Below are 14,296 nucleotides of genomic sequence, written 5' to 3'. Positions count from 1 at the left end.
TCTTCCAGGAGAATGTACCTCCCCGAAGGCAGAAGACCCTAGCACAATGTTTAGCACATTGTGAATGCCAAACAAAGGCTTGTTGAAATTTTAAGTTTTAATGCATTATATATATATGTATCATTTTGCAAAAGGAACCTAGTATGATCATCATACTAGGTTCCTTTTGCAAAATGATTTCTTAAGTTGCTTATTTGGATTTCCCACCGATGAGGGGTCATGTCTGAAATTCACTCCCAAAGTTGGGGAGGCTTGTCCAGATGTTCCTTTTTCTTCATTGTCTTAGAGAGCCTGAAAAATTCTCTCTCCAAAGACCACGTTCCACACAAGCTTACTCTCCCAGTCCTTAACTCTTTAAGATTTGTCCACACTCATTCTATTCTCTCCAGGAGTTTCAATTTCTTCCAGTTTTCAAATAAGCATAGTTCATTTCCCTTCTTGATAAGAACTTTCTCTTATTTCTGGCACCCCTTTGTGCTACCATTTTAATTCTCTCTTGCCTTTTACTGACAAACTTCTCGAAGAAGTTGCCACAGTTAGTGGCAACTTTCCTCCCTGTATTTTCATCATTTCATTAAAATTACCCAAGCGCATCACCAGTGACTTCCTTTATTGACAATTTCAAGGACCTTTTCTACCAAAGGCACAATGACAACCTCCCCTTAAAACTAGGTTCTATGATAGCACCCCTTCTTTGGCACCTTTTGGGTTTTTGCTTGGATTTCTGACTTTTTTTCTTTTTCTCTGCCTCCTCCCAGACCTAATTGTGGGTCTTATCCAAAGTTCAGTCTTTGGTGCTCTCAAAACTGTGTCAGAATCCTCATCCATTCTCACCAAATCGTGGAGCTGACCAAGCCCAGCCTTGGCCATTCCATCCAAGTCCCGTCCATTTGGCTTAGAGAGAAGTCAACTCTTTAGTTAGTTCTGGGAGGCCTTTATTGCAATGTAGCAGGGACAGAAAAGGTTTCTGATGGGGAAAGGCAGCAGCCAGAACATGGTAGAATGAAGAAAGAGCCAAGACTGACTTTGGAGAGATGGGGTGCTAAAGCAGGATAGAGAGAAAAACAAGTCAAAGGGAGTCAGACATCTCTGGACGAGTAGAGAGGGCTGAGGTTGCTAACTGCTAAAGTCTCAGGGCTGTGAAGCTGCTCCCTTCTCTGATCTTTCTCCATATCAGATGGGACTCTATGGCTCATTTTCAGTTCTCTGGCTATTAAAAAAATCCATTATCTAAGTCCTGTGAATGAGATCAGATCAATGTAAATGAGAAGGGGAAACCCCAAATGCAGAAATGGAAAGTTTAGGCCAGTGGGAGGGAACAATACAGTCTGAGCACCCTGGTTTTTTTTTTAAATTATAACTTTTTATTGACAACATATGCATGGGTAATTTTTTACAACATTATCCCTCGCACTCACTTCTGTTCCGACTTTTCCCTTCCTTCCCTCCACCCCCTCCCCTAGATGGCAGGCAGTCTTATACATGTTAAATATGTTATAGTATATCCTAGATACAATATGTGGAGCACCCTGGTTTTAAGGAGCATGTGCTTACAGGAAAACAACATCAACAAATTCAATTAATGAAATCTGGATAATGTCCTTTGGGGATAATGTCCTCAGGAAAGGTATGCTATGCAGCGGCATCTGAGTCAATAGAGGATTCTCAGCCAGGGAGACCAGAAAGCATTTTAGGCCCAGCAGAGCAGTGCAGAGGTACAGAAGCATCGTGTGGAGAACAACAAACAAGGCCAATTTGGGTGGACCCTCAGGTAGGTGAGGGAGACTGATATGTGCTGAGGCTGGAAGGGTAGCCAAGAACCAGAATAGGAGGGGCTTTAAATGCTAGAGAGATGAGTTTGTCTTGGATCTCGGAAGCAAGAGGAAACACCTGAAATTTCCTGAGCAAGAGAATAACTCAGACCTGTGTTACTTTAAGGAAGAGGAAATCTGAGGGTTAGCTAACACTCTGACCTCACAGATTTCTGTTCTAATGGGAAAGGTCACACTCAGAGAGCTATAATCCACATTACATAATAAGTGAAATTGAGAATTCTAAAACAAAGTGTTAAGTAAGGCTCAAAGGGCAAAGCCATTACGGACAGTTGTGATTAGGAAAGGCTTCCCAGAAAAGGCCCTATTTAAGTTGGACTTTAAAGGACCAGAAGAAATTTGCCTGGAGAACCATTTCAACTCTTCATCAGATATTACAGTTCTATGATTCCACAAAAGGACCACTAATCCTTAAGCAACTAAAAGTATAGTTACTATCCAGTAATGATTATTGAATTAACAGCCAGGGCTGTCATATTTATGTTAATGGTCTTCATCAGGGACTATCAGCTACCAAAACATTGTTGAACACAACTGGCCTTCCGGGCCAAAGCTTAAAGAATCACTTTGCCAGGTTTAACAAACAGCCTCAGATAGACCTGCTCATAAGTCCTGGGGAAAACTGCCTCATCACAAACGGGGCAGCAAAGGTTGCTGATCTCTCCAATGGATCCCAACATCACTAGGCAGACTAGAGAGTTCGAGGCCTATGTACCAAGACAATATGTTATTACTCCATTTTACTTGTCCAAAACAATCTTAGAGCATCTTGAATCTAAAGCCAGCGGTTCTCAAAAATATTATCCATGTCAAGAGACTCATGTATAATAGAAAGAAAATGTATGTGAAATAAAGAAATTGAAAGTACAGTTTTCCCTCATCTAGTCATTTTGAAAACAGCTAAGCCCAAATTATTAAAAAAAAAAAAAAACAACTGGAATAAAAGAAATGTCACCAATTCCTGTTTGTTCATGAAGGATGTTTACTCTCCCTAGAGAATTGGTAGCCAATAGAGACAGGTCAGCCACAGGCTGAGAACTTCTACTGAAGTCCCACATGGTCACACTCAACTCCTTGGAACCAGTCTACACTAGTGTTGCAATAGTATAATGGGGAAATAAGTTCTGTTCTTTAAGACCATTTCCTCTTCCCCATAGACATAGAGGCAACTGTTTCACCCAACTGTAGATGGCGGGGCCCTGCAGATCCAACATTCCTCAATTCTCAGGAACCTTACAAAATAGCCACCTTCTCGAAACATACCTTGCTCCCACGATCAGTGCAGAAATGCAAAATTGAGGCCAATTCAGTAATCATTCTTTATTCTATTTGAAGACCTCACTTAACTAAATTTCCATGTTCCTATTTTATGTTTTTATGATTCCAATTCACTGTAAAAAAGTATTAATGGCATCAATCTATGAAAGCATAAAGTAATGCTAAAAGATAATTTGCAAATAAACATTACTCCATACGGAGCTAAAAGACTACAAAGCCGGGAGAAGAGTAACCAAATGAAAAGCCCTTTCTTTTAATCCCATCAACAGATTCATAATCAAAGCGGTCCTTTAAAAGTCCAACCTGCTTTTACTTAAGACTCAGAATTACAATACCTGTGACAAATGGGCATCAAGGCCACTACTCAAGCACTGTTCAATGAGGGAAGCTCATTGCCTTTTCAGGCAGTCCCCCCTCCCTCACTTCTGGACAGTTCTAGTTGCTAGAAATTTTCTTCTTTCAGTAGCAGTTCTTCCTGCAACTTGTCCCTGCTGCTTATCATTCTGTTCTCTTGGACCAAGTACAAGGTAAACCCCACTTGCAGGTGAGGGCCCTTCAAATTCTTGAAATGAGCAATCATCCCTCCCTCCCCTTCTCTTCTCCAGGGTAACTGTCCCCAGTGCCTTCAAATAAATGATCCCTGGGGGCACTAAATGCCCCCCTCCAAATGTGTTCCAACTTTTTAATGTTTTTCCTAAAAGGTGGTGCCTAGGCCTAAACAAAAAACCTATCACCAACATGCTTTCAGCCAACTTCATCAAGTCTCACCAGGAACATGGAGTTTCTGGACTTGCTTTTATTTGCCCTGCCTTCAAATTAAAATGTTGTCCTCACAAGCACGGGATGAAAGTATTTGATAGTTCCACAACACTCACTATGTGGAAAGGCTCCATTTTACCCAATTTATTCAGTGTGTGGAAAAGGCCCTGGTCAGTTGTGACTTTTGGTTAAGAGGGGGAGAGGGAGTAGACTCAGGGTTTCCCCATGTCTTCTACTTACTACACTGCTCCTAATGTAAGGATCACCTCTCCCACAGCACTCGGATAAATCCAAATTCTCTCCCAATTGACAAGGGTTCTACAAATAGGAGCTGTTTCACTAGATTTCTCTCAGAATGGAGCCTACTCCTCTTGCCAGACGTGTGCTCTGGACATGTGCAGCACCACGGGAGCTACCATTGCTCATACTGTATCAGCAGAATCTGTGAGAAACCAGGACCCCCTCCCTGCCTGGATTCATCAAGAAGCCTCTGAGGAAGGTGCGACGTTCTACACAGAGTCATCATGATATCTCAGGTTCTATTCATCGTGGAAATGCTATGCTCTTTCAATATGGACAGTATATATAATACGATCCATCTGAGGTAACATCCATGTTTTAAAGATGAAAAATTAGAGATGCAAAAAAGCAACTTAAGAGTATTTTGATTCAACAAACATTTATGGAGCACCTACTATGAGCAAGGCAGCGTGCTAGGCTCTTTGAAAGATACAAAGATCAACAAGACAAAGAGCTCCCATCACAGTCTGTGAAGAAATCAATACCACAATACAGATTCACAATAGCTTTATTATGAAGCAGAACACCGATGACCCCCATCTCTGCTATGCTCAAAAATCCCCAGTGGCCAACTGCCTATTTCCCAAAGTTCAAGGGCTCTTGCCTGGCATTCGAAGCCTCCGTAACGTGGTGTGATCCAGCTGCTAAACTAGTTTCCTTCACATGCTCCTCTCAGCCCTTGAAAACATATCCTGGGGCCCTCCCACCTCCCACTTCTGTGACTTGGTTCACTACTCATGAAACATGAGGCTCTCTCACTTTTCCTCTGCTGAATTCCAAACTATCCTCTAAAGCTTAGCTCAAAGGCTACCTCCTCCAGGAAGCCTTCCTGATCTCCCTGCTAGCAAGCAAAGCACCTTTCCCCGGAATCTCAATGAGCACTTTTGTCTGGTTCTCCTAGAGTTTAGAGATCCCCTCCCACACAGCTGCCAGCTTAATAAGACTGGGTGAAGTATGGCCTTCGCTCCATTTCTGGAGGTGCTGATCCTGTTATTTCCTGTGCATAAGCTGCTTGTGATACAAGAACTTGGCACGGTGACTCAACCGGCCAATGAGCATTAATTGAATGCCAATTATGTGTTCAGCACTGTGAGAGATCCTGGACGGGATCTATTTATTCACAGCAGCACTAGACAGTGCTGACTATGAATGTAATTGGAGTTCGGCGATGCTGCGGAGCTAAAGTAGTTCACAAGAAATCAGGGCTGTAGACCTTACAGATTCTCTGTTTTCATAAGGTGCCCTAACATACTCATAACCACTGGGGGAAATAACGGTTTTTTCCTTAAATTATCCCATTCCCTCACTCCTGCTCCTGCATCTACTTAAGTGAAGCCCCAGGTTGCAAGGCCAGCTCGAGTGGCCCCTTCCAAGAGGTCTGCTGCTACAACTTCCACACTTGCCAAGCAAGCCCCACTTGGTCTGATCGCACTTCCTTCTACGCTATCTCGTACTCGTGAGTTTGAACCTTAGCCTTTCAACTGCCCAGCAGAGGTTCTTAACCTTTTTGTGTCCTGGATCCCCTGGGCAGTCTGAGAAAGTCCGTGTCCAAGCCCCTTCTCAGAATCATGCTTTTTCAATGCATCCAATAAAATCGAGAGGATTCTAAAGGAAGTCAGCTTTATTGAAACGCAGTTACTCTCCCTCTCCACCCCAATCCTGGCTTTGTTAAAGACCCCAGAAGTTAAGACCCCTCAACCTAGATTGTCTATTCCCAAAGAAGAACAGATTTTTTTTTGTTTCTCTATGCAATTTGAGAACCAAACTATCAGCCACTGGGCCCAGAGGAGCCCACCAGGGCCACCTGCTTTCACTAAGCCTCAAAATAGCTGAGAGACAAGAATGCCATCAGGAAATAAGCAATGAACAAGTCTGGGGACCATGGGAGCCACAGGGGCCACAGCATGGGTGGCGCTGACTGCCTAGATCTGGAGCTCGGGAACCCTGCTGAGCTCTAGCATGTGGAATCTGGAACAGCCACAGCCCGGTCAAATGGTCACCAGAGCTAGAGTGGAAAGAGGCCGGCTAGCCTAACACTCTCATCCTGAAGAGGAGCAAACCAAGGCCCAGACAGGCTAAAGAACTTACCCAAGGCCACACAGGGAGTAAGGAGCAGAGCCACAATTCGAACCCAGGTCTTCTGACTCCAGAGTAGGCAGATTAGGCTTCATGAGGAGGTAGGACTTGAGCTGGGCCTTGAAGTGGATATGGATAGGCAGAGAGGAGGACGGGCACTCTAGGCAGGAGGAACAGCATGAGCAAAAAGCAGAGAGGCAGAAAAGAGCATGGTATGTGGGCAAGACAGTAGGATGGGCCTCAATGAAATAGAAGGTAAGTGCTAAGGGGGAGCCAGGAATCAGACCTGATGGCGGAGCGGGGCTGGTATCATGAAGGGCCTGGATAGCTGGGAAGCAGGCTCACAGCTGCTCTGCCCAAGTTAACGGGCAGTTAGAACAAGCTCTTAAACACAATCACGGGGTTATTTTGTTAATTCTGCCAGCCCCGGTGAGAGCAGATTAATGAAGAAAGGAACCAGAGGCGGGTAGGATAACCAGGGGCCATTAGGGGGAGCACAGGCAATCCCAGGGAGCTGGACTGTGAGAGAAGTGAGTGTGGGCAGAAAGTGAATAGCCTGAGACACCATCTCTCAAGGTGGGGTATTAGATTGGAGTCCGTTCTACTGGATTATGGACTTGGGAACCAAATTCAAATAGGAACGGATTGTGAGGCAATAATGCCAATGGCTCCAAGGTTTGGGGCCTGGGAACCTACTAGAATGATGGCACCGTGAACTCATCTGGAAGGGTTGCGGGCAGAGGGCAGGAACATGAGGAATCTGGCCCGGGCCATGCTGAGTAGGAGGGGATGGTGCAATACTCAATAAATGTTAGTAAATGACCAGATTTGGACAAGGCAGATTTCAGGGAGTTAGGTGAAGACAAGATTTCAGTATTTCTATGTCGTTTGCTTTCTACTCGAGCACAGTCCTTGACACCCAGCAAGCGTCCAACAAAAACCTAAGCTGAGTTTGCTCACAGGCTTTACGAATGCTTAGGAGAGGCACCGTAACAGGCAAAGCACTTTGTTTGGAGGCTAATCTAGACTTCCCCATAGAAGATCATCAATAAATATTCACTCTTAATTAATGATGATAAACGGGTCTGTAACAACTCCTTCAAACTTTGAATTGCTTTTTCTTTCTAAGACTATCTGGCTGTTATCATCATTACAGCAAAAGCCCAACCATTGGGGATTATGTGGAGGCAAAGTCAGTCAAAATCTGTCAAGTTTCTTCTTAAGAAATGTTAGACGTTTCCCCCAAAATAATTGTCTAAAACTCCATTCGTTTGCTTAGGAAATCCTTTATACAAAGTAGGCAGATATACTGAATTCAGCACTACACTGAGCACCTGGGGTCCAGGAGGGGATCCTAGGCACCCAAGGGCTTTGCTGTGTGGTCCTGGGCAAGTCACTTCCCATCTCTGACCCCTGGTGACCTCAGCTATGTGACCCAAGCAATATTACCTAAATATTTCCGTGTAAAATGAAGCATTTTGCTATGCACCAACTGCCACTAGGGAGAATGGGAATTAAAAGTTCATCTGAAAACAGTCTGGGATCCTCAATGGCCCACAGGCTCCAGTAAGTCCACAATGTGATACGGCCACCAAGATAGCAAAAGCAATCTTCCAGGCTGCTTCGGGGGTAGAAGAGCGTGTCACTGGCCAAAACAATACCTGGGAGAAGTGTAAATGATAAGCTGGGGTGTCCAAGAGAGGCCAAAATAGATGGTAAAAGGCCTCAAGATCAGGCTGTATGAGAAACGTGGGGAGGAGTTGAGGCAGAAGAAAAGATACAGGGAAGAGTATGAGAGCTATCCCCAAGTATGTGAAGAGCTGGCATGTGGAAGGAGAGATTTGATCTGCTCGGCTCCAGAAGACAGAACTAGGAAAAATGCGGGGGAGGGAAAAGTTGATTTAAAGAGAAGCTTCTGAGGCAATGGGCTCCCTCTCACTAAAGATTCTTAAGCAAAGACTGCCTGAGGAGATCAATCCACCATCTCAAACTGGCAGAGACCCCGGAAGGTATTAAGCACAACCTTCTCAACTGGTAGAGGAAACTCAGAAAGTTAAATTACTTAAGGGAGTACAGAGAGGTGGCCTTCCTCCCTCAACAGAGGCAGGCTTTGGGCCCAAAACCAAGCTGCAGAAGCCTGGGGCCGGCCAGCTCCCAGGGCTCTGGGATCCTTTTCAAATCTGAGACATGGGATTTTCTTTCTACCAGGCAGTTGAGGGTCTTTTATGAGACTTTTCTAAACCTCAAAGCGCTACAAAAAGCTGTGATTAGCAATAACAACCTTTATGTGGATGATCCCAGTTAGCAAAATCCAAATTAAGCCTTAAAATACCGGAAATTGCAATAAGCATTAAGGAAACAACATGTTTTTGGTGCAATTCCTGTAAGGAAGGAGCACAAAAACAAGTGTTGCTTCTGTCAGTGAGACCCAGAAGCTTCTCATTGTTGGCAGCTTTTTCTGTTCCTCCACTCTAGAAACATCCCACTCAGGAACTAGAATGCCAAATGGAGAGACTATCTCATTTGGTCACTGGCTTGTTAATTCAAAGACAATTGTGTCATTAAATGTTTCTGTTTTTATTCTTGCCCAACATTTGGACTGTTTTCCATATCGTTCTTTAAAAAAAAAAAAAAAAAAAGGAGGAAACCCAAACTGGAGCATAGGAGTTTGGAGCACCAAGGGGCCTTGGAGATCCTTTGGGCCCACTAAGCCTTTAGTGCCAGGGAAGGGAAGCCGTGGGGAGTTAACAGCCAGAATTGGAACCTGGTTCTTTGGGCCTCCATGGACCTAATCCAATCACCCCACCCCATTTTACAGATGAGCGGGGCACATGAGGCCCAGGAACTAACTTGCCCAAGGTCACAGAGGTGTTTGATAGCTTCTCAATTCTGAATTCTGGATTCTGCCCTCCTATATCACGACACCATGCAGGGTGCTGCTGGAGCTGCAATCAGTGACAGCATCTTTAGAACCAATGTGCCATCCACAAATGCTACCCAAACCCAAAAGTTAAGAAAAATATGAACGGGACATACAATACTAGCTATGGCCTGGGGATAAAGGAGAGTCCATGTTTACAGGGCAGGAACTGTCCTTCTCTCTTTAGTGCTTTAGTTGTCATAAAATATTCAAAAAAATAACTTTTCTTACCGTGTCAACACAGCTTTCTAAAAAAGGTCCTACTTGGGGATTTTAATTCAAATTTAAAACTGTAAAAAGAAACAAAGTCCTTTTGGGGATTAAAAAAAAAATACAGACATTGGAAAAGACACAAATCTTGACAATCAAAAAGAAATCTGTCTGAATGGCCTGCACATGAGCACGCGTGCGCGCACACACACACACACACACACACACACACACACACCCTTAAACAGTTTATTTGAAGACATCAACATGAGATTAAACATTTCCTAAAACTATGGCATGAGGAAAACTCAGAAGAATGCTATCCCATTCCTCACAATTACTGAAACTGCATTCTAATCATTTAATGTGTTGATCAAAATTTTCAATCCAAGATCCAGCCCAGCTGAGACAAGATACTAAATAATTCTCCAAAATGCCCAAGCTCTTGAGTTTCAGACCTTGGCCTTCATCCTATAAGGCAGTGAGCTCATCACCTCCCCCACTGCCCTTTAGCGTGACAGGACTGGGGAGCCACAAGGAACCTTGCACCTATCGCTGAAGAAGAATCCAAATTTGAGGGGGAAAAAAATAGTTCTATTCCCTTTCAATGACAGAGAAATGGAAAGGTTGACTGGTTAGCCATGTGTGGGGTCAAGACAAGGTCCAGGAAACAAACTCTGCCTCCTCACTCCTTACTGTCTGAATTTACCAAAAGAAGAAGTGCTGGTGAGCAGAGAACAGCCTTTGCCAATGTCAGCAGAGCAAAGTGGAAATCACTCTAGATTTGGAACCAGGAGAGCTAGCTGGCAATGCCTGATCTGCCACTGACTCCCACTAGGATCCCGGGCAAGTCATTACATGGCCCTTTGGGCCTCGGTTTCCTCAGCTCAAAAATGACAGAACTAGATGACCTTCAAGGCCCTTTTGGCTCTGAAGCTAAGATTCTAGGGTTTTCTCAGTCCTGGGCATTTGTCTACATGAAGGCAATTGGTAGATTCCAAAGGAAATAGAATCAGTTTTCAGAATAAATCCTTTCACTGGTGGTTTTAAAAAAATGAATGAAAATAAAATGACACAGTAAGCTCATTCTCTACATTTACTGGTTTCCTATGACTTGCTGCTATGCAACATTCCTGGACCCAAAAATTGGCAATTCAAATTGTTTCTTCAATTGCCCAAGAATAAAACAATAAACTCTCTCTCCTATCCCCACCCAATTCCACCAGCTTTGTTCTTAAATCTTTCATTGAAAGAGAACAAAATACAGGACAAGCCGGACCATAAAAAGTTGTTAATGGAGAAGGGTAAGTATATGAAGTCAACAGCTCTGAGTGTATCACAGAAAATAGAGACATGATAACTTGACAGGAAAAAAAAAGTTGATTTGTTCCTGAAAATGTAGTAAAAGAGAGAATATATCATGAAAACATGATGTGGTATGTAAAGTTCCAAGTACCTACAGTCCAGAAACACAACAGTGAACAAGTAGCTTTCAAAAGCTCTCGTGACCCCTGGAAAAACCTCTCTGCAGCCACTATGCTGGGAGGATTTGTTTAATCCTTTGCTTGGTGGACTGTTTAATTTTCCAGGGATGACTCAAGAGTTTTAGCAAAGAACAAACTACCTCGTTTAAGTTTGGGTAAGTTTTTCTTGCTCCCAGAGGAGTAATTTCCTCATTTATCTACATTGACATGTGTTCTTGAAGTCTAGGTGAAGCCGATGCTTATAAAACATATACACCTGACCTCTAATGTAAAGGAACATCACAGTGGAAAAGGCTGAGGCAGGGAGAGGGTCATTTTCTTCACAGATCCATCAATTATGCATCAAATTCTTTTATAACGGGGTTTACCTAAGTGATTTCAGCTACCATCGGCAATCCTAGGAGGAGGGATGCCCTCTCAAATCCATTCTGCAGTTTAGAGGCTGTTTGCCTTATGTGAAATGGGCAGCACCACCAAAGGGCCAGTGTGCTTGGTTCAATGGACAAAGCGCTGCCTCTGGGAGTCAGAGGACTTGGCTTCAAGCATCACTCTGCCTTCATCTACACTCTCTCCCACTGAGTTCTCAACCTCTCCCTCCCCTTCACTTATGTCCCCCCAATATTCTCCCAGCCTGCTTGGCTACCCCAACGCAGCCCCACCTCCCTCCACCATTGGACCATCTTTTGGGGTTGCAGTCTCCTCCCACCTGGCTCCCCTCAAGGCTTTCAGCTTGATCACATCCCATCTCTCTTCCCAGGTGCCACCGGTCTGGAGTTTAACCCTGCCAAAAGGGGCTGCCCTGAGTTCTCTCAAGCTCACTCCCCAAACCAATTCCCCTTAGTCCTTTTTCAGGGACTGCTGTTCTTTAAGCCCTCCCCAAACTTGGCTGTCTTCAGTCCTCAGTGCCCCTCTGTCTGCAGCTCCCTCTGCACTGTCCCTCCAGTTCTCTCAAGCTCCCAATTCCCTGCAGTTCTTTGAACTTTACTCTTGTAACAGCTCCCCCCCTTTTTTAAGACTCCCTCAGTCCCCATCCCCTCCGTTTGAGTCTGTTCTATTCCCTATTCCCTCGGTCCCCTCCACCTTGGCTCCCCTCCATTCTCTCAGCTCCACCCCCACCCTAGATCCCTTTCAAAAGAAGCAGTTCCCTTTGAGACCACCCTCCTTTCTCTTAACTCCCCTAACTTGATTCTCTGCAATTCTCAACACCCCCAAATTTGGCTCCCCTTCCCAATTTTCCTTTCCTTTCAAAGGAAGCAACTCCTTTTTTTAGACTTCCCCAATCCTTCGCTCCCTTTTCAATTTGACTTCTAATCAATTCTTGGAGTCTCCCTACAAACTTGGCTTCCCAACCTTTTTTTTCAGATTCCAACTTAGTCCCCCACTTCTCTGAGCTCCATCCCCCCAACCTGGCTTCCTGAGTAAGCAGCCCCCTTGTTTAGAACCCCAGGTCTTTTCAATTTTAAACTCCCTCGATCCTTAGCCCCAACTTTAATACCTTCAATTACTTCAAGTCCTGTATCTTGGCTCTCCAATTTCTCAGCTCTAGCCCCCAACTTGATTCCCTTTCATAGGGAAAAGGCCCTTCTTTTAGACCCCCCTGGTTTACTTACTCACACTCTCAGTCCTCTCAACTTACCATCCCCTCCAAACACCAACCTCACTCTTATCAGGGTTAGTTTACCACTCTTTTGGACCCTTTTAGTCCAGTCAAGCTGCCCCTCACCCTGCATGCTGGTCCTCTTGACTGTCATACTCCCCTTGGAGTCCCCATACAGTCCCCTCCCTCGTCCTGTCAGCTTCTCCTCAATTGAAGGGGATTCCCTGTCAGGGTTCCGGGACCCCCTTGCTTCAATTCCCCCCATCCCTTCTAGGTTCTCTCCGTCCCGCCGCCACCCCCACCCCGTCCTCGGACTGCAGTACTCCGTCCCGTCAGCTTCCCCTCAATTGAGGGAATATCCTGGACCTCACTGACCCAATCCCTACCCCCCATCCCTTCTCGGTCCTCTCCACCCCCTAGGACTGCAGCATCCCGAACTGTCAGAGCCCTTAACCTCCGCAGCCTCCACTCCCGGCTTACACCGTGATGTGACCCGTGCCGCGCACAGTCACCGGGTCCGGCGCCAACCGCCGCAGGTACTCCTCGCTTATCGCCCGGCCCGGCGGCAACGGCTGCTGCAGCTCCAGGTCGTTGCTGTCCTCGTTCCTCTCGTTCCTCTCGTCCTCGTCATCATCCAAGTCATCGTCGAAGTCGTCGTCGAGGCCCGAAGACACGGCGGCCGCGTCGTCGTCGTCCTCCTCCTCCAGCTCGGAGATGGTGTCGAACTCCGCCATGTTGGGCAGCAGGATGCTCATCACGTGACCGGGGCTCGCGCCGCTGCCGCCGCCGCCGCAGAAGCAGCTGCAGCCGCCCCTCTGGAGTGAGGAAGAAAGAGAGAAGCAGTTCGAAACCCAGAGAACAAGCGGGCGGGAGGGGTGGGGGTGGGAGTGGGGTGGGGGGCGGGGACCGAACGGAAAAACAGAAACGGAGCGTCCGCACCACCGGGTCCCGGAGCTTGGACTGAAGGGACGCGGCCTTGGGGCCCCGGCCAAAGGGCCGGCAGAAGCGCGCCTGCGCGCTCCGCCGGGGGCGGGGGCAGCACGTGGGGGGGGGGGTTGGAGAGAAGGGGCGCAGAGGAGCCGTTCCGTTGTACGCCTGCGCTGCCCGGGAGTTTAGGGCTGTAGAGGGAGGGGCAGAGACAAAGTACCTGCTAGCGGTTCGTGCTCGTGCCCGCCCGGCCGCCGCCCCTCCCCCACCTCAACTTTTCCCTTGCGTGTCCGGGGGGAAGAGGTTCAAACCACCTACCGCCGTGGCTGGAAGAAGGGTCCCGCGTCCGCCCCCGCCCCCGGAGGAATTGAGACCCAGAGAGGGGAAGGGATTTAGAATTCATTTTCAGAGGACATCTAATCCGACACCACTCCCAACACTTCCATTTTACAGCCGGAGAAACTGAGGCCCGGAGAAGAGAAAGGATTTAATATTCAATTCAGCTCCTAGGATGATGGGGGAGGGACTTTCTGGAGGGCATCAACTCCAACACTACCCCCAAGACTCCCATTTCACAGATGGGGAAACTGAAGCTCAAAAAAAGGGAACAAAGTTGCCCAAGAGCACAATGGTTGTAACAGTAAACTTGAAGCCCAGATCAGAGGATCCCCAGAACCCAACTAAGCCAAAACTCTCACTCTGCAGCTAAAGGGAGAAGCTCAGAGGAGTCACTGTGCAGATGGGGAAACCGAGGTCCAGAGAACTCCAATGACTTTCAACAGAGCCCCACAAATAGTAATTCTGAGAGGCAGGACTCAAACCAGAATGATGTGACTTTCCTTTAAGTCCTGACTTATCATAGTGTTCAAGATCATCCAGGTCAGTGCTTTGATTCGGGGAGAAATAGGCTGGG

General features: G+C 46.2%; 1 protein-coding gene across 6 annotated transcripts in view; it reads right to left on the bottom strand.

The window, feature by feature from the left end:
• Nucleotides 1–13,456, bottom strand: part of CHIC1 (cysteine rich hydrophobic domain 1) — a 54,051-nt gene extending 40,595 nt beyond the window's left edge. For 5 of the 6 annotated variants that reach the window (XM_051969288.1, XM_051969290.1, XM_051969289.1 and 2 more), the window contains exon 1: nucleotides 12,937–13,301. In XM_051969288.1, the coding sequence (XP_051825248.1) occupies nucleotides 12,937–13,211 (275 nt within the window). In that variant the 5' untranslated portion in view covers nucleotides 13,212–13,301. Of the gene's footprint in view, nucleotides 1–12,936; nucleotides 13,302–13,395 lie in introns of those variants that run through there. The other variant, XM_051969286.1, reaches the window with a different exon arrangement.
• Nucleotides 13,457–14,296: the final 840 nt, after the last annotated feature.

The sequence above is a fragment of the Antechinus flavipes genome, chromosome X, assembly GCF_016432865.1.
Source record: "Antechinus flavipes isolate AdamAnt ecotype Samford, QLD, Australia chromosome X, AdamAnt_v2, whole genome shotgun sequence".
In the NCBI taxonomy this organism is placed as follows: domain Eukaryota; kingdom Metazoa; phylum Chordata; class Mammalia; order Dasyuromorphia; family Dasyuridae; genus Antechinus; species Antechinus flavipes.
Note: the sequence above shows the minus strand (reverse complement) of the source record. Positions and strands in the feature narration are given on the sequence as shown.